The following is a 25,631-nucleotide window of genomic DNA, read 5'->3' on the forward strand; positions in this document are numbered from 1 at the left end:
CGTGGACTACCCCTGAGACTCCTACTGCAGTTCGCTAATAATCGCTATCTACGGTACACAAATTTTTAAATGCATAGGGCTAACAAATTCCTTTTCCGCAGTTTATTTCTGAAATCTGGCCAACATACATAAAGCTGTATCACGAAAGATAAAGTAATATCGAAATACCACGTCTTTACTAGGGCCCAACTCGACAAACCACGTGTTTGGTGGCTCATCGCGCTCCCTCTCATGTAAAGTGCAAGATGCTATACTAGACATCTTCCGATATCGTGTCGCTATGTCACTGCTTTATGGTCTATCGGTGGCTTCGAGAAGCGCTGCTTTATGCTCCCTATCCATTCCTCCTTGCTTTGTCGTTTATGGCCACATCGCTAGTCGCCACCTGCCATTGTTCGCGGCGCAGCATAACCCGCCTCTCTTTGGCTATATAAGGACGTTGTATTGAGTACTCAAATGAAACCACCACAATCACCTTTCGACTATGTTTGCGATTCTTCAGGCTCTCGCGCGAAAATGGCGAGCCACACGGCGCAAACGCAAGTTCAACAGGATAAAAAACAAGCCCCTACCGTGCATACCAGCTGAACATTCTGATTCGCTTCGTAACCGGCTGTCGTTCTGGAAGCGACGATCCCAGAGCCACCGGGGCTCTAAGGGCGCACCGTCGCCTCCGATCGTCACATGTGCGCCCACTGCCCAAGGAGCAGGCGTTCGCCGAGCACGATTTGCGAGTGGATCTGTTGGAGCCGAAAAAAGACAATCTTGGTATGCACGAAATATTGGACGCTATCGCCGCCTCGTTGGCGAAAGTGGGATCGTCCGTCGTCTCGAGGCATCGCCAGGCCCTGAAACCAAGTATCTACTTCGGAACTACCTAGAAGCTATACGTTCCAGCAGGGAACGCCGCGCAATTAGGAACGCGCTCGAGATTTCCTGTCCCCGCCGTGCGGAAGACATGAGCTCAGAATCGACGCTGTCATCCTATATCTATGAACTAGGGAGGCCGTGCTCAAGTCCTTGCCTAGTAAATAGCCCCACTTCTCGATACGACGTTCAATTTCGCCTTGGGACCGGTGCTACTTGCCATGTCATGTGCGCGAAAGTGGTTGTTCAGAAGCAACCCATGACTACAGAGATGGTGGCGATCAAGGTGTTCCACAAACGTCAATTGGCCTATTACACTCTCTCCAAGAAAGCAAAATCAACCTTCGCTGAATGTCTGGCTAGGGAACGAGATACGCTGGTGGCGATTACCGAAAGCCGGAGTCGGTATTTGACCCCCCTCTTTGAAGCCTTTCAAGACAAACACAACGTCTATTTCGTCTTGGTACACTCTCTGCTTCATCATATTTCAAAAAATTCTTATTATGTCAACAGAAAGCCTATCCACTGTCGCTCTCTGATTTGATAAGTCTAATGCGGGATTTAGGCAAAAGACTAACTCCCGGAGCGATCAAGTTCTACGCTTCAGAGTTGGTAAGCTTCGCTTCTACGCTGTCCTGTGACGTTGTTGAAATAATTTACAGCTGGTCGCCATCGAGCAACTCCATTCCCTGAATATCGCCCACCGTGACATAAAGCCAGACAATATCCTTATATCCTCGAATGGACATCTCGCACTCGCAGACTTCGGTCTCTCTGTCCGTATCCCTCCCGATGACCAGCGCCCGTTCACTAAGCAGATCAGGTACGACGCCGTCGGCACGCCCGCATATTGTGCCCCAGAGTTATGGCGTGCAGATGTTTCGAAGAAGGGCTATCTAGTTGCTGCTTCAGACATATGGATGTATGGCGCTGTCGTCCTGCAAATGTGGTTGTCCAAACGTCTAGTAAGCGACCAGCTTTACCTTCAAGTCTAGGGCTCACCGTCCTTCGAGCCTTTCTTCAGTCCCGAGGGCGAGGATCGGGGTGTTATGTTCGATATGTACCAGTTGGTTGAGGATCCCGTCGTTGCAGACTTCCTATCTTCTGTGAGGCTCTATTATTTGCCTTCTCTGCTCACGAACGCACTGACGAGTTATATTTCTTAAGATTGTTCATGCCCCGGAGGATTTGAGGCCCTATATCCCAACGATTAAAGCACACAAGTTCTTCGCGACAATGTGAGTGCTGCAGATACATTTGGGTGATCGAAGTTGATACCCCATCACAGTAATTGGCGTAGTGTCTGTAGCAGTTTCGATGACCAGGAAAGATCACGTTAGTATCCTTCTATCCCTCCGACCGTGTTATTTATTGCTCCTCCCTCAGCCCCTTTTGTCCTCGGAGATTTTTTGCGCCACGAATGCTACCCAAGTGTTGGCTTCTCGACTTTCTACCACGAATGTTCATTCTCGAAATTGCCATCGTCTGATCGGGAAACAGCACTAGCAGACAGCCTTACTGAGTTCCAGGAGTCGAATGAAGACATTGTGTATAGATGCTCGAGGGATGACAGACGATACTATGTTACATTGACTTGACTCATTAGACCTCGTTTAGTTATTCATCTCTCCAGTCATTCACAAAATATTTCCCATCATCCGAGCGGACGAACTACTCGATGCTGAGATTAAGTGGCAGTGGCCATGGGGTTAAAGAAACTACCCCGGGGAATGTCTGCAGCTGCGTGATACATTCGTTCCTTTACTCGCAGCCTATGCTCTATGACCAAGGCCGAGACGAGAACGTCTTCCACGAATGCCCTCGTCTTCGCATCTCGCATCCAGGCGCGCTCGTTGGCGAGTGTCAATCCCGATGGTTCAATGATGAGACTCATCGGGGACTCGGAAGTAGCTGGCTGCAGACATGCAGTTGGCAGCCCATCGCTTTCGTCTCCTGAGGGCCATAACTAGGGGACACGGTGACTCGTAGGTCTACTATGCGTAAGGTGAATACTTACTGCGATCCTGGTGGTATTGTACTTCCAGCCGAATTGGCCCAGCGTCGTCTCTATTATCATGATAGGGCTAAATCGGTATCATATTAAGGATGTCTTATCTTAGACAGAGGATGCTACAGTGTGCGCTTACAGGCCATCTGAGGTTTTCTGTTCCTTCAGCCATTTGCTTAGCTTCATACTTCCCCGGCCATCTCTGCTTGGGAAGGAAATGGTACTCGGCAGGATATCTCGTTTGTTGATAACGGCCACAGTGCCAGCGGAATCAGCAATTGTCGTCTTGCTGCACGTAAGGGCGTCACTCGAGACGGAGTAAATAATTCGCGACTCCGAGCCTTTGAGAGCTATTCCCGTGTTCGTAGTGCTGTCCTTCGTGAACACGAGGGTTACGGGCGCTGATGGGTTGACGAGGGTGATTGTCGAATCCATGACGGCATCGCAAAATACTTGATCGCATTTATATCTTGCATTGGTGCCTAGATTCCAGGAATAACTATCCTTCTCCGTAGACTAGCTGGGCCTCCGCTCTAGCACCCCTTCCATCACACAAGCCTGATCGCAAGCTGTACAAAGCTCCGTGTTGGCAGTAAGGAGTCGACCGCGCCCGAGGTACTACTTTCTTCGATATATGTACCTGTTGCGACATGTGAGTCCTGACCGTCCTTGTAGCTCTGATGGTGCACGAAAGGCGGCAAGTAGATGTTTGATAAATTTGATGAAGTGGGCTAAGTAGGTTACTTCTAAGATTGCTTCAACGTGGCTTCAACAGGATAGCTGTTATGAACGCCGTGTTGTTGACAGCTAAATAAAGATCCCGGTTCACAGCCTCTTTTGCGTTTCCGGGCCTGACAAATGCGTTCATCGGATGACCTCGTTGAGGCTGTGATAGTTTCGCCGCGACCTTCGATGTCTGATTTAAGTGCACGTCGGTTGTCATTCGCAAGTAGGTGACCATCATGGTGACATTCGCTTTCTCACCCAATAGCATTAGGAACGCGACTTTCTCCCCTCATCCGAACGGCCAACCCTTGTACACACTCTCTACCGATGTTCGGTCCAACAGCAAAACGACGATCGCCAATGCACAGACGGGCGCCGTCGTTGCCTACATAGAGAGGAACGAGATCCTCCCGGATACAGTCAAGTTCTCCGGGAGAAACGAAGGGAAGAAGATGAGAGTATCCAAATGGCTCGTTGCTGGGAAAACACCAGATAAATTGTCAGTTTGTTGTATTCAATGCCAGTGCCGCGGAGCAACAATTGATTGGATGGCTGACTAGCCCGGTGACGTTCATGGAAACAAAACTGGGGAGGTGTATCTGGAAAAGCGACCCGTCGTATAGGCTGGCGGTTCGTCCCACAACTTTGCACATATAGCGAACTGCTCACCTCATTGGTCTATAGCTATTTCGTCCAGATGATGTGAAGTACGCATCACCGATCGCGCACATTCAAAACGCCCAGCAGCAGCTCTTGCTACTGATTGACGATCAACTATTCAAAGAAGACGAGGTGGTCTACACGAATGACGAACAGATGGTGAATCTTGTGGACATCCTCGCCGCCGTTTCATATCTAGAGGGCAAGCTGCGCGGTGGAGATCGACCACCTAATATAGGGCAGGGGATGGCTCAAGAAGCTCTTATAAGCACTGCCATGGGGACCCAGTGAATTGATTGAGCTGCGTACTTCCAAGGACTGAGTGCGAGGGGTCAAAGACGTTAACGAATAATACAGAGGATGAATATAATGAACAGTGACATTGGTTACTTGCAGGCACCACTTCCTAATAAGTTACATCTTGAGGACGATTCGTCCTACAATTCTTCCGGCTTCCATCTCAGTATAGATTCTACACGTTCATAATATTTACTCATGAAAGTTTGCTGGAAGCGAGGGGTCTATTACTCACTGATTCAGGTCTTGTAGTTGTTTCTCCTGGTAATGACATTTGACTTTGCCCCGAGCCACGAGATCCAACGCCTCGGTAGCGTCTTGACGATTACTATCAACACGAAACACCGTTAGGAAAGGCACGTCGTGTCTAACGATTGAGAAAGCGACATACCCAACCGAGGTTCCCACCACGGTTAAGCTCTAGAACGGAGGTCAGACACTTCCAGATCAAAGGGATATTCAGGAGATATAAAATGTACCTTGCCGATGAACAGCGCTATGGGAATGTTCATAGCTGCGTCCTTTGGCATTCCGACAGCCACCAATGTGCCCAAAGGCCGCAGGTAAAGTATAGCCTGGTTGAAAGGTGTACTCTACGATACATACGTCAACGATCACCCATAGATGAAGGTCAATTGTGCTTACGCTCCCAGCTGCGATTACAGCGGCATGAGGACCGAGCCCATCAGTAGCGTCTTTGATGTCTTGAATCAGGTCCTTCGATTCCATGAAGTCTACCCAAGCTTCAGCACCCAAGCTTTGGACCAACTTCTTCTTCTCCTCTCCGGTATCTAAAAAAGTCGTGAAGAATGACACTAAGTGTCGACTTTGGACGGGCTCCAGAGTAGAAGCTTACCAATAGCCAGCACCCGTAGTCCCATCGCAACAGCATATTGCACAGCTGAGAATGCGATTCAGCTGTGAGCCGACAGTGATAGTGCCTGGGGACATACCCAGGTGCCCCAATCCACCTCCTGCGCCAGAGATGGCTACCCAGTGCCCGACAATGGTACGTGTCTGCTTCAGTGCCTTATAGACGGTCACGCCCTGATTCACGATGTCAGCCTCATATAAGGTTGGAAAGCAGATAGAGGCTTACTGCACATAAAATAGAGACAGCTTCAGCACTACCAACACTAGGTGGTATTGGTGTGACGTAGTTGGCATATGAAACCTGATTTTCTTTAATCTTGTAGTAGTACTACGCGCGAACCGAGGGACTTACGACGTAGTCCGCAAAGGTACCGTCCATGCTGTACCCAGAGGCCCTTTGAAAAGAAAGAGGACAGCCTTCGGATGAGGCTCAGCTTGAATCTTACGCTTGTAGATACCCAAACTTACTTGATTCCGCCCCTTTGCGGCACATTTCGCATCTTCATTATCGTCAGATTAAGTGCACCGCTTAATGAGGACATATGCTTACTTCATGCAAACGTTAGCTATCCATTTGATACCGACTCTGTCTCCGATCTTGACTTGAGAATCGACAGTATGCTCGCCAATAGCAACGACGTGCCCGACACCTTGATAGCGGGATAAGTTATGAAACGAAGCTTAGTACGAGGTGACGTAGGATGCTTGCCTTCATGCCCTCCGATGAGAGGCAACGAGAGCTTTCTTCCCCAACCACCTTGACGGATGTGTAAGTCGCTGTGGCATACACCGGCATACTCGATCTTGATCAGACACTCCCCAGGCGCTAGCTCGGACGGCTGCCTGACGGGGTGATCGGTCGCTATAACCACATCCTTTTCGAAGTCAACAAGCACAGCAGCTCGAGCAGTGAGAGGAATAGAGTTGGACATTATTGCAAGCTAGCATTACGTTTCGCATGGAAGCTTATTATAAAGGAGGGAGTTCATAAGGGGCAGTCGTCTGACCGTCTGACCACAACCTGCGTGCAATGGAGAAAGGCCAAGGTGTAGCGGAGAGTGTGGTAGCGTCGCTTAACAGGTTAGCTGACCTCCCACATGATGCTCTTCGTGACACCCCCTTCCCATTTCCACTTACAAGCCTCCGGGTAAGTAGAACCCGGCGAGGGCTAATCCCAATCCCAGGACAAGAGCGCCACCATACATGATCACACCGACGGTCGTACCGAACCGCTGCCCTTGTTTCTGCTGCTGTTTCCAAACATCTCCCCCGATCACGTACGAGTCGTGTACGTGTGACTTGGGTGTGACAACTCGGTAATGACACCATACAGGGGCTCGCAGCCACCACCAGAACCGGGTCTGGGAACCTGGGAAGATGCTGCTGATTATCCCGTCGCCGCCTTTGCGGTACCAGGAATTGCAGTGTACGAAAACTGAACGAGAGAGTCGTGCTTGAATTCTCTCGTTGTAGGAGTCTGTTGCTTCTGGAGTGACTTCAAACGATTTGGCTTTGTTGGCGAGAACAGGAGCAATCAATGCAAGGCAATAATCGGTCTATGGTAGGGCGAGAATAACTGGTGCGTCTTGGGAGATCAGTTATCAATGGTAAACGAACGAACCTGCAATTCTTCTGAGTAGAGCACTGACGAATGCCCCGTGGCCGTGTTCGGTCCAGAGAGCATGTAAAAGTTCGGAAAGCCAGGCAAGGTTGTTCCAAGATATGCTCTCGGAGCTCCGTATGTGTCGTAGTACTCTTGAATCGTCTGGCCGTTCAGCCCACGAATAGGAATCGCATATTCGTCCTGGAGAAGAACAAGCACATTGATGACGTTATGAATATATATAGATAATAGAATGAAGTACGCACGGCAACGAAGCCTGTGGCCAGTATGATGACGTCCAAATCAATCTTCTGGCCTATATCAAGGTTGGAAGTACCAGAATTGGATGCGTAGTTTAACGCTAGCGTTTTCGATCTCGTATAATGGAGTACGTACCGCCTTTCATCAATACACCGTCCTCTACAATCTCTGTGAGTCCGTCGTAGACTAGTCGAACATTTGGCTTGTGTAAAGACTCCAGATACCCGAAGTTGTCGAAGAGAAGGCGCTTGCATCCCACGGCTAGAAGCCGCACGGTGAGATCTTTCATACTTTATCTATGCAGCCGAGCAAAGCGAGAGTGGCTCACGGAACTTAGGAATCATGCGGTCATGATACCGTTCGGGCGCCTCGGAAAGCATATATTGCGTAGTCCGCTGTATGAATGCGAATATGGGCACATTGAATTGGAGGGAAAGCAAAAATAGGTGAAACGTTCGAACCTTTGTAACAAGCCACCGAAACAAGGCATTAGAGAATATCATATACAGCCCTCCTGACTACACATCCAACGTGAGCTTTTCCGCCTTTACATGTAGTCTCGCGGTTGCTGACCTTCATGAACCACACAAATCTATAGAGTTGCAGAAGCAGCGGCACATGAGCCAAACACCACTTCCATCGAGTCGAATATGGCTGGCGGACCTACATAGAAGATCTCAATATACTATTTACAACTCAACAGGACCACGTACCGGAGGCAGTATCCACTTAGGCGTGCGGCAAAACTGAGTGACTTCGACGTCCGGTTGCTCAGCTATGTGTGGCATGAACTGCATGCTACATAAAATGATTCAGTGATGCTCATCAAGGAAGCAACGGAAGCTGATACAAACGCAGACGACCCGTTCCCGATAACGCCTACCTTCCTCCCTTTCAGAGGGACATCCTTCCACCGCGCTGAATGGAACAAATCCCCCTTGAACATCCCCAACCCCGCAATCTTCGGTATATGTGGTATTTCGAGAATTCCATTCGCCGACACCAGAATTTCAGCACTGGTCGGAATTCTCTCACTGGTATTGACGTTCTCTGCGTCAATGTGGTAGCATTGCGCGTCGGAGTCCCATCGCGCGCCGATGACGCGCGTGTTGAAGATGATGTGAGGGTATAAGTGGTACTTGTGGGCTAAGTCGATCCAGTAGGCTAGGATCTCGGCCTGGTCGGCCTGGGTGAAGCTCCAATCTGACTTCAGATCAGAAGAGAGCGAGTAAAAATGAATCCCGATGTCCGACGCTGCCCCCTGTGGGAGATAGATGTGAGTGATTGAATCCCATCGAAGTGAAAGGGTGGACCCACAGGGTATATATTGTCCTGCCAAGGGGAAATTAAAAAAGTTGAGCGTCTACGTTTCTTGACAGTGCGGAAGTATATTCGCCCTCACCCGCCACGTCCCGCCAACTTCAGAGGCCTTTTCGTAAATCTAGGCAACGAAGAAATACATCATAAAGCCCGGCCGCAAGTGCAGGACTAACCGTGAACTGGGCGTGAGGCAACCGTTGCTTGAGCTTGATCGCGAATGCCAGCCCACCGATACTAAGGAGGAAGGATTGATCAATAAAGGCAATCCAGTTCATGCGAAGGGGGGAAGCTACGTACCCAGCACCGATGATGACGATATTCTTTGGTCGCTCCATTGTTCAAGGTGAGGGTAGATAGCACTGAGGGTCTGTAGCCTTGAGGCGATGAGTTGAAGCTACACCTACTTTCGGTGATTTGCATATTGTATTTAAGGCGGAAGTTACTAAAGCTTTGAAGTATCGCCGGACTCTCACGCGGAGTTCGACTGAATGACTGTTCGTTAGTTCATTAAATCGAAGCTTATACTCGGGGGGTTGACACCGGGAGTGAGATCTTGGGACTTAAGGCGATAGGAGGAATCAAGCTTTTCTTATCTCCAGCTGCTCATAACTGGTGTTGTACATACAATCTGCAAGTGCATGAGGAATCAGAAAACGGTGAACAGCACAAATTTCGCTCACATCACATCTATCAATCTAGTCTTCGAATAACAGATATTCAATTCCCAGGGTCGACCTCTATTCCACCGACTTTCACGGCGATTTTGATGGGGAAAGGCGATATCCCGCTGGCGACTGTAATCGGTGGAACCACGCTACGCCCGCGCTCGGACGAGGTGTAGCTGAGCATTGTCTGGATAGCCTTCGTTAGCGTGTTCGCGAGTTGCGCATTAGCTTGCTGGCGATCTGTGGGAGGTAAAGGTCTCGGACAACGCTTCAGCGAAAGCAAGGAATGCACATACCTTCTTCAGATTTAGGTTGTCTGAGTTCAGCGTTGATGACCCTATGATGCGCTCAGTACGAGCTCAATAAGGACAAAGTGAATGTACCACTGCTCCCAGGGCACTTCCTCGTCACCCATGTAGACCTGGAACCACGATTTCCTCGGTTGCTTGTGGGAGAACGTAACGCTTATCTTGCATGTCGTGTGAGCACCTCCTGCAATGCTTCCTTCTTCGCTCACCTGGCCGTGCTTACTCGCTCCATTCTCGATGCCCTTCCAAAACGCCGCAACCTTGTCCGCCACAAGCTGCTCAGTTTCTGGGTCGGATACGCCAGGCTATCTAGCAATCAGTACTCTCAGCTCCGACGATGACTATCGCCCCGTATCTTGCCTTGCATATGGGGCAGGCTAACCAACCATAGTCACGTCGAGAACTTCCAGTGTCTTTGGTTTAACAGTTCCGAAGAGTCGGTGAAATAGGATGGCGTGTAAGATGCCATTCAGAGCATCCCTAGCTGTCTGACGGTCAAGAATCTGTACTTTGTTGGGATTTAGGCACACAAAGGCTAGCGGACTAACATACTAGATCGATTGTGATGATTGAGTGGACATCCATGGCCGTAGGGCATACGACGCGCACAGGAAGAACACCAAATGACAACTCCGTGAGAGCGCTAATGGTAGTCAGATTCATGGAACGTGATTGGCTGCCGGCCGATCCCTAAGATTCCACGTGGTCGTGTCGCGCCACATTACCAAACTGGAAATGAAGGCGGGTACTCTACTGTTGACATGGTCATTTTATGGTTTCCCCCCTGCTAAAGATACAGATGCTTCTGCATTAAGCTTGAAGCTCCGTAGCTACAACCTTGGCATCCTTCCTGTGCAGGACGTACGAGCACTTATACTCGCGATCGCCGCATTTCTTTGAAAGCAACTGTTCTTTAGGCTGCACTTGGATTCCTTCTTTCAACTCTCTGCAAAGCTCCTCAATCTAAACACTCGCCCTACATAGTCTCTCATAGAGATAGATACGAAGCCTGTTCTTATTGGTCTCAACGCTGGGACTGTCGAAGGGTGCCGTTGGTTTCAAGTTGAACGGGTGAGCAAGCTAGGTTTCCCGGCCGCTCGCGAGCGGACAGAATTGTTTCCTTCTCACTCCTAGAAGTACAGAAAAGTGGAGCCTCTTATTTGGTTCATAAATTTACACTACGTATAACGTCCTGCCAGTCATCCAGTGCTTTGGCTATCTTCCCAATCTTATTCCGAATATCCACCTCAGCATCCTCTCCCAGGATCAAGTATGTTGGCCATTCCCTGCCTTTTGCCACCCCTTCGCCTCGTACCACGTCCACAACTACCTCCATGGCTTTCTGCGGATCACCTTTAATCGCATCTCGGATGGATCCCATTTTCTCCAATGACGCCGTACGAATGTTATCGTACGCTGGTAGGGGATTAGGGTTATCCCATGGATAATTGTAGGCGCCTTCCGTCTTGAAGGCTCCTGGCGCAACGAGCAGAACCTTAATGTTGAATTGAGCGAGTTCGATGGCCAGCGTCTCAGTAAGCGCTATCGGACAATCGGCGTCAGCTTCGCAAATTGGAAGAAACGGACAGGGGTATATTACCATGGAGGGCAGCCTTCGAGGCCGAATACGGCCCAATTCCCTATGGGGGCAGCAAACAGGTGAGCACCATTGCGTGCGAACTTGGAAGGAATTGGATCTTACGGGGAGCTCGGTCTTCCAGGCAGATCTGCTCCCAACGTTCACGATTGTCCCAGACTTGAGGGCGCGCATGTGTGGAAGCGCGGCGTTGATAACATCAATCGGCCCGTACAAGTTCGTCGCGAATTGAAGCTTGATGCTCTCGACACTAATCCGCGGACCATCAGTTTCTCGCCACCACACTAGAGCTCGAATAGAATATCACTTACCCCCCTTCCTCGAGGATGGCTGGTACGCCATACCCTGCGTTATTAACCAGCACGTCGATTCTTCCCCAAAATGTGTTTGCCTTGTCGATAACCTCTTTGATGGCTGTGAACCCCGCTGTTACGTCGAGTGCGAGGAGACGTAGGTTCTCTGCTTTGTCTTTAACGAGGGTGTTCTCCGGAAGGTCCTCTATTTTGCCCAGAGAGCGTGCCGTGGCTATGACTTTATCCCCCCGCGCCAGCGCAGAGTATACCAAACGGCGACCAAATCCCGCTGAACATCCTATTTTCGAAGTTAGCGATAGTGGTAACGTCACGGCATCCATCCATCTCACTATGGATGAAGGAAATCCTCCCAACTCACCAGTAATCAACCAAACGCGTTGGGCAGAAGACATTCTTTCGATATGATTCCTGTTTCTAGGCTTTGCTATTCGTCGATTATCTCGAGGCTTACAATCGCAAGATATTTAGGTAGTCCGGTACTCGGTTACTCGGGAGTGGACACAGCGGGTGGACAGGGCTGGACAGGGGCGGTATCAGGAATGTCCGTTGGACCCTTCACCCCATCCCAGTGGACCCTTATATGCGGGGAAGCGTCGTCCTGACCCCATCTTTCCTCCCGTATCAAGGTACCGTTGGCGTATGCAGTACATCATCGTTCGTCCTTTCCGGGGTTCCGTTCCTGAGCGATCCAGCGATTCGATTGACCTTTGGTATGTTTTGGAACACAGTCGAGGTTCCTGATATGGCTAGGCGTCATCCACAGGACACAAGAAACAGGAAACATCTCGGGCAGGACGCGTCGCGCCCGAGCATTGTGACCATCTATGCCCCTCTTTGGCCCCCATGATGCTGACTACTACTGCAGCTCTGCACGATCTCAATCATTAATCACCGCTGGCCATCTAGCCGTTTCCACCGAAGGAGCCATTGCGATAGCGATAGCGGTTACGTCGCCGCCCAATCCGCATGGCGCATGGGCGTAGTCGCGAGCGAGTAAAGGCGAGTAACCTCTGTGCGCCGGGACATGTCGACCTCCGTTATAACCATTCAGTTTTGTCGGCCCGGGGTACTAGATGTCTACGAGTTTATAGCTTATCTCCAAGCCGAGTCGTCCTGGCAACCCGCCGCTGTCGAAGCATCTGCGTTCCCGCTACATAGCCAAGATCGATGGCAGGAATCTTTATCGGCCTCGATATCCGACACCACTAGCCTCATTCCCATGCCGCGCCTGTCTCCCACACAACGTCAAGCTTGGGGCTGCATGTGCCCACTTATATATGGGCAATTGTCGCCTGGAAGCTCTTGCGCCACTGCTATCGTCTCCGTAGAGATTGATCTTCAATCGTGCTAGCGGCCCAAGTTGGGAGTGACATGAGGTCCGCGATGAGAAAATATCTGATTGGTATCTGCGACTCGCCTGTAGATGTGCATATGAAATACGAAGCTTTGCGAGTTGAACCCCCTCATAGAATGGGGTATAGGTATGTACATCACCAACCGCTTCAGCTTGGTTTCAACTTCTCAAAGCCCTAGCCCTCCTGGTCAACCGTTGGGAGTGATTTTACATCCGGCCAAATCTTGTTATCTAATCTAATCTAATCTAATCATCATAGCTGGAAGCCGAAGGTGCTCACTGTTTGGAAATTTTGAGAGCTCGATGGTATATCCCTACGTAGAAGCGCTCCTTGAGAGACCGCCTATGCAGAATTGATCCCATATACAGGATTCCGGACTCGGCTCGAACCCGTGACGATGGATCAGGGCGGTGCCGCGTTCTCGCCGTCGGTCCTCGTGCTGCGCAGTACGCAGTACCACTGCTTGACGCTTCGTCGCACTCTTAACAGTCCGAATTTCCGGTTGCCTTCGCAAGCCCCCCGCAGGACGCCTATATTTCCAGGCAATGATGATCGTCACCAGCGACAACGTTGCGAACATTGACAGCAAGGCCAATCTAGGCCAGACTCCGACGCCCGATATACATCCCCCTCCTCCTCCTTACACTAGCGCAACCGCTGCAGAATCTTCATCGCGAGCACCGCCAGAACACCGTTCGGGCCAGGATCTTCCCTATCCCTACGATGTCCCCCCGCTCCTTACCCAGCGACCCTGCAACTGGCTATATGCCTACAATGCCAACAGCCGCATCAAAGACCGATATATCCTGGACCCGTCGCTGAAGGTCCCTAGTTCACTCATGTCAGAAGCGGCGGCGGAGGTGCAGGAGGCGGAGAGGGACACGCTGAATTTGAGGTCGGATACCGGGTCGGTTGATGTGGTTGCGAGGATCGTTGACAGTAGCGGAGGTGGGAATGGTGCAAAGAAGAGGAGAGTTCGGATCACGCTCCACTCGACTCACGGTTCTGTTACAGGGAAGATTGTACGCTGGTCTCACTCACTTGCATTGACTTCTTATCCATTGACCGGATCACTGTAGTTGTCCGTTTCCGGCTCTCCGCCTGCTAAATTCCAACTCACAGCGACATCCCACACCGGGGGCGTCTACATCCACATTCCCCGTTCGTTCCACGGCCTCATATCCGCGTCTACGACGCATGGCTCCATACAATTCTCCGACGAACTCGCGAAGAACACTACCACGTTTGCTGATGGGCAGAAGAAGAAATGCTTCGTCGGCGATTTCGCAGGGTACCCTGATGATGATGGCGACGACGATAGAGAGAAAAAGGAGGAATGGGACGAGTTGAGCCTAGAGAGTCAGTATGGGGCAGTGAGGGTATACTATGCGGACGAATGGGAGGCTAAACAGAGGGAGAAGGCGGCGAAAGAGAGAGAGAGGGAAGAGAGGAGGAAGATGAACGAGGGAAAGAGTTTCTTCAGCAGGATCTTTGGTATTTCCTAATGGGTTGCCCTTAATTATGTAGCCTTTGTGTGGGTCGTGCCTATCGACGCTGCTGTGGTCCTCCGTGTACTTGATCAGTGATAAGTGATGCTACACAAACAAAACAATCAAGTCGTCCACAGGTCGTGAGTACACTACACCTCACCTGGAAGTGGTTTAGACCTCGGAGAATTGGATTACACGGAGAAGGTCCATAATGAGCATTACAGTTCATGTAGGCCAAACTGCGCATTCCGCTTATCCTAAAGCATTCCGGACTGGCAACTCGTGGCGAATCTGACGGGACAGCGCTGCACGCAGCAACTTGAACCCCACTGCGCATTTGATCCCTTATAATGATAGATTAGTTTCAACCACTCCTCGCAGCATTGCGTGGGCCACCTATAGAAATGATGATCCTCACCAGCGATAACATCGACCAGAAAGCCGGTTTACTAGACCGCACTCCTGCATCCGACATACACCCACCTCCGTACACCAGTACAACTGCTGCGCAAGCTTCATTAACACCAAACACAGAAGCCCATTCAAGCCAGGATCTCACCTACGCGTACGATGTCCCCCCGCTCCTCACCGAACGCCCCTGCAACTGGGTATACGCTTACAACGCCTACGACCCCAACACCTCCAACAAAAACCAGTACATCTTGGACCCGTCGCTGAAGGTCCCTAGTTCGCTTATCTCAGAGGCGGCCGCGGAGGTGCAGGAAGGGGACAGGGATACGCTGAATTTGAAGGCGGGCACTGCATCGGTCGATGTGGTCGCGAGGATCGTCGACAGCGGCGGAGGTGGGACTAGTACTACGAAGAGAAGGGCCCGAATCACACTCGGTTCGACTCATGGCTCTGTTAAGGGGAAGATCGTACGCTAGCTTCACTCACCAACATTGATTCACTCATTCATCCGGATCGCTTTAGTTATCCGTCTCCGGCTCTCCTACCCCCAAATTCCACCTCACAGCAACAACCAGCACCGGTAACATCTACATTCACGTCCCCCGTTCATTCCACGGCCCCATATCCGCGTCCACGACCCATGGCTCTATACAATTCTCTGACGGACTCAGGAGAAACACTACCACGTTTGCTGATGGACAGAAGAAGAAATGCTTCGTTGGCGATTTCGCTGGGTACCCTGATGGAGATGGAGATGATGACACAGAGAGGAAGGAGGAATGGGACGAGCTGAGCATAGAGACTCAGTACGGGGTGGTAAAGGTGTATTATGCTGACGAGTGGGAAGTTAAGCAGAGGGAGAAGGCGGCGAAGGAGAGAGAGAGGGAAGAGAAGAGGAAAATGAATGAGGGGAAGAGCTTCTTCAGTAAGATTTTTAGGCTGTAAGCGTTGAACGTTGAACATTGACTTGCTGTGACCATGTGTTGGTGAACTCGAAAGGTCGTATAATTTGATTCAAGCGTTGCAATGGTTTAGACTGCATCGAGCCGAGCCTACGCGTTTTCTTCTCATATTACTCGTTTTTCTTCACTCCTTCGTTCAAGTTCTGCGCAGTGCTCAGTGCATTATTATCTATAAATTGTATGGCTAGTAGTTTCGCCTCGTTGTGCAGAATTGCGAGCACGCACTTATCTGGTGAAGTTCCGCCGAGTAGTTGCCGAGTCCATGTGCGATCCGTGCATCACGTGATGCTCGGACATCTGCTTTCGTTCCCGATCCTGCACATTCTAAAGTTTGAACACACCTAGTATGCAGAGTCATTTTCGTTCTTACAGGGTCTTCAAAGACTTCCGCACCTGCTGTAGCTCTCTCCATCACAATCTCTCAACCCATCCACACAGTAGGATCACCAAAAGTCTACCTCGAGGCCATCGGAATCCGGATTCTGCGTTGAACGTTGAACTATGACCGAACAAGCTCTCACCACAGTGTGCGCGGACCATCACCCACAAATAATGCACCACTTTCTCCCTCTCCCCGCCCGCTACATCGGTGCTCGCAGCTTCGCGACTTGTCAATAGTCAGATCGGGGACTCCTTCGGGGGTAAGTACGACGCGCGCAACGTCTCTTAAGCGAGTCGGATATGACCTTGTCCTTGTTCCACGTCTATGTCTGCTACAGACATGACCTCTGTGCTCCCAGTGTACTCGTTGATGGCGGGGCTGGGAATAAGCGACGGGACTGAAGGTGGAACGTGGAAAGCTCGAGACGCGTGACGCGTATCCGTCTCAAAAGACGTATGGCACTTACTCGGTACGCTTTCGCTTTGAGGACAGGGCCAGCATAAACGTCAATCATCGCCACCTACACCACGATGCCAAGGGTGACGAGGTGATGCGGAATGAATATATATCCGGCGGGTTGTGGTTTTTGACCGACTCGTCGAGCTACCGGCCGAAGTACCCTAACGATTACCCGAGCCACATCAGTGTATGGAGGTGCGTACGTACCATCATATACTGTTGGACATTAAACAGCAGGAGAAAAGACAGACATGGCGCGTTGCTGTTTGCGCATTTGTGGGCTGCTCTGTGGGTGATTGGAAGCTATTCGGTCGGGGGTCCTTTAGGGACTATCTAGACTTCTGATATCTGTACGTGATTCGCATCCTCTTCCTTGCCACGTTGAACCAAGTTGGTTGCGCCGATAGGTACACACCCTGAAATATTTGAATGCGTTCCAATCAGTCATATCGAAGCGCTGCCCTTGACCACCTGCTGGAGCCGCCTTGAGTGCATCTCTACACGGCCGCTCTGTTTCACCGACTTTTCTTCGGAACTGGTAATCGCTATTCCGAGCTCTTGGTATGGCCATATATGGTCGGCTGTTCACGCAATGTCAAGTACATCGTTGACGTTGGCTATCCCCGGGACAAGCATGTCAATTGTATCGGAGAAGATTGCGAGATTTTGGAAAGGTACATATTACGGAAAATGGAGTGATCGTGCATGGCGAAGCGAAAACTTGGTGTGTCCCGATGTTGGTGTGTCCTGATGCAATCAGGGTTTTCGACGCAAAGGGCAGAAGCGTTGCGTTCCCCGACAAGCGGCTGAGCAAGTCATTCTAAGGAGACACTTGGACGACGAGGAAGCGCCCAAGGAGCCCAGGTGAACGGTGCAGTAGCTTTGCCTTTCCTCGGTGGACAGGATAATAATGCATCCTCGGGACCCTCAGTATTTGGCTTAGGCAGCCTAAATCTCAAGGCATGCATCCTAACGGAGCGAGATATGACCACCCTCAGGTCGCCAGCAAACTGATGCACACACCGACAACACGATAAAAGGGGGCTATCCCCCTCTGTCCATCAGGGCCCTCTCGGAGAGGTCCGTGCTCGATGCTTCATTTACCACGATTCTGACTTCCCACAGATTTTTAGCGCGTTTGCACGGTACCGTCTGTCCTAAAATAACAAACATATGGTTCGTGTTCCGCGTGAGGTTATACTCCCGATGTCACCTTTGGTCTTGACTGACAATTACCCCCGAAAGACATTCGCATGGGCTTTGTGGGAGTCTGGGCTTGAGGTCACAGACTTAAATACAATGCAAGTCCAACTCGCCTCTCTAAACCCCCTCCCCTTCGCTCTCATACCGAACAATGGAACACCAAAAGAGTATCGCAATTATCGGCGCAGGGTAGCCATCGCTTGCTCTCCTAGCATGAATCTATTTAATCTTTCGTAGAATGGGTGGCCTTACGTTTGCGATCAAGCTCAAGCAGCAGCTACCTCACGCCCAGTTTACGGTACGGATTAGCACATCCTCGCTATGTTACGGGCGTATATTGATTTCGTGCTGCGCAGATCTTCGAAAAGGCTTCTGAAGTTGGAGGGACTTGGCCAATCCACTGATCCACGAGTCATTCACTCTGATTCTTCTTCTTCCCAGGACAACATATATCCCGTGAGCCATCAGTCGCTCTAGGTCTTCGGTGGAGATTTACGGTCGTCTCCTATAGGGCGCAGCATCGGATGTCGGCATTCATTTCTACTCGCTCTCCACTGATCTGAAGCCGGATTGGAACTACACCCACGCAGGCCAGGCCGAGATCCAGGAGTACTGGATCAGTCTGGCGCGAAAGTACGAACTGTACCCCCATATTGTTTTCAACACGCGTGTCGTTGGTGCTCGGTGGGATGCCGCAGAACAGCGCTATCAAATCGAGGGAGAGAACGTGGTCACCCAAGCGAAAATCTCAACGCATGCCGAAATTCTTATCTCTGCACAAGGGATTCTCGAGACCCCTAACATACCGCAGATCCAAGGGCTGTCGAAGTTCAAGGGAGACCTCTTCCATTCGGCGCGTTGGAGGGAAGACATCCCTCTGGAGGGCAAGAGAGTCGGCGTTATCGGGAACGGGGCCTCTGCGTTTGTACTGGTTTCTCTGGGATCCCAGCCGTCATCGCTGAATTATCGGAGGTAGCACGCAGTTTATCCCACACATCGCTGAGCAGCCGCGCGTTGAAGTCACCCAGTTTTGTCGCACTGCCAAGTGGATCATACCTCCGGTACGCGGTTCTTCTTTCCTGCTAGAAGTAATATACCGACCCTTGATGATATCTTCCATGTAGGTTCGCGAGCCATATTCCCCTCTATGGAAGTGGTGCTTCACCCATATGCCACTGCTGCTGCCGCTGTACAGACTGATGTGGTTCATGAAAGTTAGTCCAACTCCCCCGCCGATGTTCCGGCTGGGTAGCTTACCTTGGATGTAGTATGGTGGTTTGTACATGACTTTCTCCAATTCCCTAGTTCATTGGCTCGTTACAAAGGTTCGGTGACTTCGCCGACCACAGTCTTTCAAGTCCGCTGATACTGTATGCCCTTCACAGTGGAGTACACATTACATGCTATCCACGGCTCCTAAACAATACCACAGGCATATCATTCCTAAATACCGTATGCTACTCTTGCTCCGCCACATTGACCAAGTTTCTCACCGCATGGATTCTAGCTTTGGGCTGTAAGCGTATCCTCTTCAATAACTTCGGGTATTTGGAGTCTCTGCACAAGCCGAACGTTCAACTGATCTACGACGGACTGACTGAGATCGTGGAAGATGGCGTGTTGATGGAAGGCGGTAAGTATCCCGTAACCCTGATAGCGTTAATCACTTAACTTGGGTACTTCACAAAGGCGATAAGATCCCTTTAGACGTCATCATTCTGGCCACTGGCTTCGTTGCTGTCCGTGCTTCGTTCCATAAATAGTCGAAGCGTAGAAGTTGATGGTCTCCCGTCTTCTACAGGATCAGTATGCTATTAACATTTGCGGCGTCAACGGACAGACTGTTCAAGAGTATTACGACCAACACGGAGCTCCCAGAGCATACATCGGGACGACATTACCTGGCTTCCCGAACTTCTACATGCTTGCTGGGCCGAACACAACTACGGGCCATACATCGGTGCTTTACGCAGAGGAATTGCAGGTTCGATTTCCGCCTGCATCCTCCAAATGCAGATAATCTGACTGGTTAACCTGTTTCTGTTTCCGACCAGGTCAATTATTGCCTCGCGTTGATTGCTCCTGTCCTTTCCGGCAACGCCACCTCGTTCGAGGTCACTCCAGACGCCACGAATGCCTACAACGAGAAGATCCAAGCACGGCTGTCTCGGTCGGTGTTCCTCCACTGCAATTCTTGGTACCGCAAAGGCGGCGACGGGATCATCAGCAGCATCTTCCCGGGTTCGCAGACCCGGCAGTGGTGGTGGCTCCGGGCGCCTGTATGGAAACATTACAGAGTCACGATCGCCGCGAAGTCTCGAGGCCGCGAGGTTATGCGAGGAGATGTTTGGAGGCACGGGCAGCGGCGTGGTGCGACAGCCAGTGTCGTGTTCGGTGCTCTTGCGCTGGGATTGGCCCTTGCTGGGGTCTACTTCACCGGACGCATGTAGTGGGAATTGGAAATTGGGTGTCACGAACTGCATCGTGGTCTGCGTTTGCCGAACAGCTCGTCTGTCAAGTAAATGTCCTTGGCCCACACTGCTTGGCCAGAGCTCAGTCAGACGACCGATTCCCCATGGACCTTACAAGTTACTGTATACGCTTCAACAAAGGAATGTTAGTCTACAGTATTGGGACTATAAGCTACTCCACACTGTTCGACCTGCTATAATTCTTGGCTTCGCAAAAAGATATGATTGCATCGAAGGCTTTAAAAACGACTTGTTTCCGAGGCCGAATCCATGATCGGTATATGCAGTACTTCTCCTTGAGCACTAGCAGCTGCGTTGATCCTTGAATCTTTGGACTTGTGGTTAACTTATGGTACGAGGCGAGCAACAATAGTAACTGCGTGAGAGAATTTAGATGGTCCTTACCTCCGAAGGTCTTCATTGACATCACCACCACATGCAGTCACAGTCGGCGTGACCTCCTTCTCTGCTTCTCGGCCATGCAACAGAACCTCAAGAAGCTCGCCGATGGTCAGCGGATGCGACAACGACAACGTTATGACATCCACCCACACGGCTGACATGGCCGTATATTAAGATTCGGCTCCTGCTGCAGCCTCCAGGAAGCAAAAATGCACATTCATCGTCTGCTCTTCTCCCTCGCTCTGCTGGGCGCGTCGGCATCGGCGCTCGCAGCGTCCGCGTCTACTGTCAATAACGATGCGACCACTCAGATTGATCCTGACGACTGCCCTGGGTACGATGCGCAGAATGTCTCCTGGGTGGGAGATTCTAGGCTGACCGCCGACCTCGTCCTTCGTGCACCCTGTGCGCTTTTTGGCACTGGCACGGGAGCTGGTGGCAAGGACCACGATGTGGAAAGACTGAAGTTGGAGGTTGTCGTCGAGACCCGTAAGTTCCCTCCTGCTAAGTTATATGGACTACTCCTACTGCACAAAAATTCCAATACCATCTTGCTCTATCCGATACCCATCGCTGCGTAGTATTTTCCCATGGCTATTTAATTAATCATTAGCATCGCTTATATGCTAACTTTATTCGCACATCTTCTTAGAAAACCGCGTCCATCTCAAAATCACCGATCCAACGACGAAACGCTTCGAGGTCCCGGAGTCCGTCTTTCCTCGGCCCTCTCCATCTCGTGGACCCGTGGACAGACGTACGGCGGACCTCCGATTCACGTATACCGCGTCCCCATTCTCATTTACCATCTCGCGCTCTTCCTCAAATGAAACCATTTTCTCAACAAGCGCCCACCCGCTCATATTCCACCCCCAATACGTCCGCGTCAAGACCTCCCTCCCACAAAACCCAAATATCTACGGGTTGGGCGAGCATACCGAGGCATTCCGCTTGGACCCCATCACGTCTTCCACCTCCACTTCATCGAATACTAGCAGCAGTTCTACGGTGACGCTGACGCGGACATTCTGGGCACGCGATGCATTTGGGATCCCGCAAGGCACGAACCTCTATGGCACACATCCCATCTATTTCGAGCACAGAGTCGGCGGGACCCATGGTGTGATGTTTCTCAGCTCTGAGGGGATGGACGTTAAGATATCCAAGACGACTTCAACTGACAATGCCAACGAGAAATGGGCTTTGGAATATACGGCAATTGGCGGGATCGTAGATCTTTACTTCCTCTCCGGGAACCCCGACACTACCTCCCACTTGGGTAACCCGTCTTCCACCGCTTCTGAATCCACTTCCCTGAATCGCGCCAACGTAAATACACCGATTGAACTTGCCAAGCAATATGCCCAACTCGTAGGCCTACCCGCTGAAGTACCTTACTGGTCTTTTGGGTTGCATCAATGTCGATTTGGGTATCAAAGTGCGTCTCCAACTCCAAATACCCTAATGGATTCCACGATCCTTTGACACGATTACTGACTCTATGATGCCATATTGCACCTTATTGTGCAGATTTTGTGGACGTCGCGGAGGTGATAGGCAATTATTCAGAGGCAGGGATCCCGCTTGAGACCATGTGGACCGATATCGGTATGTTCTACTATTTTTCTCAACCCAGCGTCAGTCATGAAACTTGAACCGGTATACGCTACAGACTACATGCACGGCCGCAGGATCTTCACGCTCGACCCCGACTACTTCCCCAAACAGCGTATGAGGGAGATTGTAAAGTTTTTACATGAGAGGGATCAGAAGTTTGGTACGAAAATTTTACCTCTTTGTCTTCATTTGGGGTTTAATGAATCATACTGGCGCCCCTATTACCTACTACTCGTGCTTCGTTTGCAGTCTTGATGACCGACCCCGCTGTTGCGTATACTCCTCAAGAAACGGGCGCAGACGGGTATTTACCGTATACGCGGGGCACGACGCTCGATGTCTGGCTCAAGGCCACTAGCAACTCAAGCGGAAGTGTGGGGGAAGGAGGTGTTAGTCTAGGACTCGTGTGGCCGGGAGTTACCGTCTACCCAGGTTCGTGTGTTTCGCGTTATTGTGGTCCCTCCTTCGTTCATTTACTGATTATCAAATATATATTGTGCGCTGCGTCCCAACAACTAGATTGGTTTCATCCCAAAGCCCAGGAGTACGTTTCTCATCCTCATTCTCTATCCGATCACTCAACTAATTTCGATTCCCTCTAACGAAATAATCGGTGCTCGTAGTTACTGGACCAATGAATTCAAGATATTTTATGATCCCGAGGACGGGATTGACATCGACGGCGCGTGGATCGATATGAATGAACCCGCTAGCGTGCGTCAAGCCTTCTAATTTTCTCTTGAAACATCAACATTAATGTCAAATATGAATGTAGTTCTGCAACCTCCCATGCACGGATATATTCGATCAAGCTGTTCAGCAGGCATTGCCTCCCCCACGATCATCTCCACCTCCTGATCCCAATACTCCCATCTTTGGTGATGCCGATAACAACACAAAAAGAGGAGAAACTGCCATCTACCGTCAACATATCGGCTTGAATCGCAGACAACCCGAAGACGATCGAGACGTATTGAATCCGCCATATGCCATCAACAACGCCGCTGGCGCGCTATCCAGCAAAACCGCGTTTGCAAGTACCACTACCCATCGACTATCCCTCATAATCACACTTCCCATTTAGGTCGACGCCATCCACGCGAACGGTGTCCTCGAATACGATGCGCACAACCTCTACGGTACCATGATGTCCACCGCCACCCGCAACGCCATGCTTGCCCGCCGCCCAGGTCTCCGCACTCTCGTCATTACGCGCTCCACGTTCGCTGGCGCGGGGAGCCACGTGGGGAAATGGCTCGGTGACAATGTGAGCGCATGGGATCAGTACAGGAAGTCTATCGCGGGGATGCTGGGCATGGCGAGCGTGTTTCAGGTCCCGATGGTCGGAAGCGATATTTGCGGGTATTGTGAGTATCATGATCATGAAAATAAAACTGTGGCTTTTGGCGGTGGCGTTGTTTGTTGACTTTTCTATGTAGCCGGGAACACAACAGAGACATTATGCGCGAGATGGGCAATGCTGGGGGCGTTTTACCCATTCATGCGGAACGTAAGCTCGACATCACATCTGTATACACGCGTAGCTGTCTGTTTTACTCATCCATGCATGTCTTTACAGCACAATTCAGATACGTCAATTAGCCAAGAATACTACCGCTGGCCTCTTGTGACTGAAGCTGCCAAGAACGCCATCGATATTCGGTAAGCCACATCTTCGTTGCATATCGTGTGTCATCACCGTGCCTTTGATGCAGGTACCGTCTCTTGGACTACCTCTATACCGCGTTCCACCAAGCCCACCTGGACGGAACGCCCGTTGTGCACCCACTATGGTTCAAATATCCCAAGGACCCCGCGACGTTCGCGCTAGACCTTCAATTCTTCTTCGGCGACTCCGTCCTTGTCTCCCCCGTAACCCAAGAAAACACGACTTCTGTCTCAGTATATCTCCCGCGTGACACCTTCTACGACTTTCATACACTTGCACCCGTGCAAGGGGAGGGCTCCACCATCACATTGGACGATATCCCCTACACACAGATTCCACTGCACATCAAGGGCGGGGCGGTGCTGCCGTTGCGTGCGAGGTCGGCGATGACCACTACGGCGTTGAGGAAGGAGGATTTCGAATTCGTTGTGGCCATTGGAGGTGATGGGAAAGCGGAAGGGGCGCTTTATGTGGATGATGGGGTTTCGATTCAGCCGGCGTCGACGACGAATGTGAAAATGACATTTGGGGGTGCGAGGCTTGATGTTCGCGGAACGTTTGGATTTAAGACGGGGGTTGCGGTGCAGAGGGTTAGGTTCCTTGGTGTTCAAAGAGCACCAAAAGTGGCGCAAGTCAATGGGCGTCGGGTCGCTTTTGAGTACGAAGCAGCAACGAAGGTTTTGGACGTCAGTGTTGGGTTGCCACTCGACGGGAATTTCTGGGTATCGTTCGCTTGAATCTCGGCACAATTGCGAATTGCGCCAAGAACACGGATGCTGCGTCTTGTTGATTGCTCTTTCGATAGTGTCATGTACACTTATACTCACGATTATGAAATGTGTCCAACCCCTACGCCTACCGGCGAGAGTAGCGATTTGCGGATAAACGTTCCACGCCCGTGGATGGGATTGCGTGGTCCGCTCACTTTTGATTATTTCTAAGCACTCCAGAAATTCCAAGAACTCTGAAAAGAGGGTAGAGGATGACATACGTAGCGCGGTCCATTCGAGACGCAGGGATGAGACCGTGCTCTGCGATGATCGATGCTCGACTTGGGCTGGTGACGATATAGCAGCGGCCTGTGCTTGCACCATCCGACAAGCAAGAGAAGTGTCTACCTTGTCTTCAAAATAGTCGTGTAGGTGCGAAGTCGTATTCGCTGGTGTGAATGCGAGGACTGGGAATGGTGTGTTCCCACCAAAAGTGAAGTAGGAATGAACAAAGTGAAACCGAACACCACGTGGCGAACGGAACGGAGGACGGAAACGCGACCAAGCAGCGCCGCGTGCGACTGCTGGACTCGACTTTCGCAACGCAACGGAGGGAAGGGGAAACTAACTTCTTCTTGTTGTTCATAGGTAGAGGTAGGTACTATATATACTGTAGGTAGATGTAAATAAGCACGCAGAGTGTGCATGTATAATCTAGTAAGCTAGTACCTAACAATGAATGCGGCCGCAGCTGATGACGGACCGAAACAGGAAGTAAACGAAACGATAGTATACGTACAATAAATCGTGTATCCGGGCTTGAACAGGGTGCCAACCCTACAGTCCTACAAGGCACTAATGGTGAGTGTTGCCGCTTGTCTCACAGGCGTATTCGAGAGCACTAATACAATTTTCGAGCCCTCAGAATCACGATTCACGATCCCCCCCATACATATGGGGTCTCTAAACCTCAGTCTGAGCCTTCGCTCCTCAACGTTAGA

General features: G+C 50.8%; 11 protein-coding genes across 11 annotated transcripts; 6 read left to right on the forward strand and 5 right to left on the reverse strand.

Moving 5' to 3' along the window:
* Positions 1 to 1,093: 1,093 nt before the first annotated feature.
* PC9H_001666 (uncharacterized protein) lies at positions 1,094 to 2,207 on the forward strand (the record flags this gene model as incomplete). Its single annotated transcript, XM_036771316.1, has 6 exons — positions 1,094 to 1,330; positions 1,381 to 1,479; positions 1,530 to 1,832; positions 1,881 to 1,973; positions 2,035 to 2,105; positions 2,156 to 2,207. 6 exons carry the CDS (start codon positions 1,094 to 1,096, stop codon positions 2,205 to 2,207), a joined length of 855 nt encoding a protein of 284 aa, XP_036637161.1.
* Positions 2,208 to 2,554: 347 nt separating this feature from the next.
* Positions 2,555 to 3,310, reverse strand: PC9H_001667 (uncharacterized protein; the record flags this gene model as incomplete). The annotated part of the gene is made up of 3 exons (XM_036771317.1): positions 2,555 to 2,833; positions 2,885 to 2,951; positions 3,015 to 3,310. The coding sequence occupies 3 exons, from the start codon at positions 3,308 to 3,310 to the stop codon at positions 2,555 to 2,557; spliced, it is 642 nt and encodes a 213-aa protein (XP_036637162.1).
* Positions 3,311 to 3,837: 527 nt separating this feature from the next.
* Positions 3,838 to 4,552, forward strand: PC9H_001668 (uncharacterized protein; the record flags this gene model as incomplete). Its single annotated transcript, XM_036771318.1, has 3 exons — positions 3,838 to 4,100; positions 4,162 to 4,231; positions 4,286 to 4,552. The coding sequence occupies 3 exons, from the start codon at positions 3,838 to 3,840 to the stop codon at positions 4,550 to 4,552; spliced, it is 600 nt and encodes a 199-aa protein (XP_036637163.1).
* A 123-nt stretch (positions 4,553 to 4,675) lies between these two features.
* Positions 4,676 to 6,363, reverse strand: ADH1_1 (alcohol dehydrogenase; the record flags this gene model as incomplete). The annotated part of the gene is made up of 12 exons (XM_036771319.1): positions 4,676 to 4,733; positions 4,794 to 4,886; positions 4,950 to 4,978; positions 5,038 to 5,151; positions 5,204 to 5,349; positions 5,415 to 5,459; positions 5,512 to 5,605; positions 5,658 to 5,732; positions 5,784 to 5,848; positions 5,900 to 5,931; positions 5,982 to 6,081; positions 6,141 to 6,363. The coding sequence occupies 12 exons, from the start codon at positions 6,361 to 6,363 to the stop codon at positions 4,676 to 4,678; spliced, it is 1,074 nt and encodes a 357-aa protein (XP_036637164.1).
* Positions 6,364 to 6,564: 201 nt separating this feature from the next.
* On the reverse strand, positions 6,565 to 8,950 carry PC9H_001670 (uncharacterized protein; the record flags this gene model as incomplete). The annotated part of the gene is made up of 12 exons (XM_036771320.1): positions 6,565 to 6,987; positions 7,053 to 7,235; positions 7,301 to 7,350; positions 7,431 to 7,556; positions 7,624 to 7,690; positions 7,757 to 7,813; positions 7,869 to 7,958; positions 8,009 to 8,093; positions 8,150 to 8,556; positions 8,613 to 8,627; positions 8,698 to 8,736; positions 8,789 to 8,950. 12 exons carry the CDS (start codon positions 8,948 to 8,950, stop codon positions 6,565 to 6,567), a joined length of 1,704 nt encoding a protein of 567 aa, XP_036637165.1.
* Positions 8,951 to 9,332: 382 nt separating this feature from the next.
* On the reverse strand, positions 9,333 to 10,251 carry PC9H_001671 (uncharacterized protein; the record flags this gene model as incomplete). The annotated part of the gene is made up of 6 exons (XM_036771321.1): positions 9,333 to 9,520; positions 9,577 to 9,617; positions 9,664 to 9,749; positions 9,798 to 9,893; positions 9,975 to 10,139; positions 10,198 to 10,251. The coding sequence occupies 6 exons, from the start codon at positions 10,249 to 10,251 to the stop codon at positions 9,333 to 9,335; spliced, it is 630 nt and encodes a 209-aa protein (XP_036637166.1).
* A 502-nt stretch (positions 10,252 to 10,753) lies between these two features.
* PC9H_001672 (uncharacterized protein) lies at positions 10,754 to 11,891 on the reverse strand (the record flags this gene model as incomplete). Its single annotated transcript, XM_036771322.1, has 5 exons — positions 10,754 to 11,130; positions 11,189 to 11,228; positions 11,291 to 11,435; positions 11,497 to 11,776; positions 11,858 to 11,891. 5 exons carry the CDS (start codon positions 11,889 to 11,891, stop codon positions 10,754 to 10,756), a joined length of 876 nt encoding a protein of 291 aa, XP_036637167.1.
* Positions 11,892 to 13,251: 1,360 nt separating this feature from the next.
* On the forward strand, positions 13,252 to 14,359 carry PC9H_001673 (uncharacterized protein; the record flags this gene model as incomplete). The annotated part of the gene is made up of 3 exons (XM_036771323.1): positions 13,252 to 13,300; positions 13,344 to 13,876; positions 13,934 to 14,359. The coding sequence occupies 3 exons, from the start codon at positions 13,252 to 13,254 to the stop codon at positions 14,357 to 14,359; spliced, it is 1,008 nt and encodes a 335-aa protein (XP_036637168.1).
* A 389-nt stretch (positions 14,360 to 14,748) lies between these two features.
* On the forward strand, positions 14,749 to 15,700 carry PC9H_001674 (uncharacterized protein; the record flags this gene model as incomplete). The annotated part of the gene is made up of 2 exons (XM_036771324.1): positions 14,749 to 15,222; positions 15,278 to 15,700. 2 exons carry the CDS (start codon positions 14,749 to 14,751, stop codon positions 15,698 to 15,700), a joined length of 897 nt encoding a protein of 298 aa, XP_036637169.1.
* A 2,299-nt stretch (positions 15,701 to 17,999) lies between these two features.
* PC9H_001675 (uncharacterized protein) lies at positions 18,000 to 20,211 on the forward strand (the record flags this gene model as incomplete). Its single annotated transcript, XM_036771325.1, has 10 exons — positions 18,000 to 18,059; positions 18,273 to 18,682; positions 18,738 to 18,822; positions 18,886 to 18,975; positions 19,030 to 19,086; positions 19,147 to 19,213; positions 19,269 to 19,394; positions 19,451 to 19,500; positions 19,563 to 19,745; positions 19,816 to 20,211. 10 exons carry the CDS (start codon positions 18,000 to 18,002, stop codon positions 20,209 to 20,211), a joined length of 1,524 nt encoding a protein of 507 aa, XP_036637170.1.
* Positions 20,212 to 20,843: 632 nt separating this feature from the next.
* On the forward strand, positions 20,844 to 24,657 carry PC9H_001676 (uncharacterized protein; the record flags this gene model as incomplete). Its single annotated transcript, XM_036771326.1, has 12 exons — positions 20,844 to 21,123; positions 21,287 to 22,072; positions 22,165 to 22,242; positions 22,307 to 22,411; positions 22,501 to 22,683; positions 22,771 to 22,795; positions 22,875 to 22,965; positions 23,027 to 23,284; positions 23,336 to 23,618; positions 23,691 to 23,761; positions 23,831 to 23,913; positions 23,967 to 24,657. The coding sequence occupies 12 exons, from the start codon at positions 20,844 to 20,846 to the stop codon at positions 24,655 to 24,657; spliced, it is 2,934 nt and encodes a 977-aa protein (XP_036637171.1).
* Positions 24,658 to 25,631: the final 974 nt, after the last annotated feature.

The sequence above is a fragment of the Pleurotus ostreatus genome (assembly GCF_014466165.1).
Source record: "Pleurotus ostreatus strain PC9 chromosome Unknown scaffold_1, whole genome shotgun sequence".
Taxonomy (NCBI): domain Eukaryota; kingdom Fungi; phylum Basidiomycota; class Agaricomycetes; order Agaricales; family Pleurotaceae; genus Pleurotus; species Pleurotus ostreatus.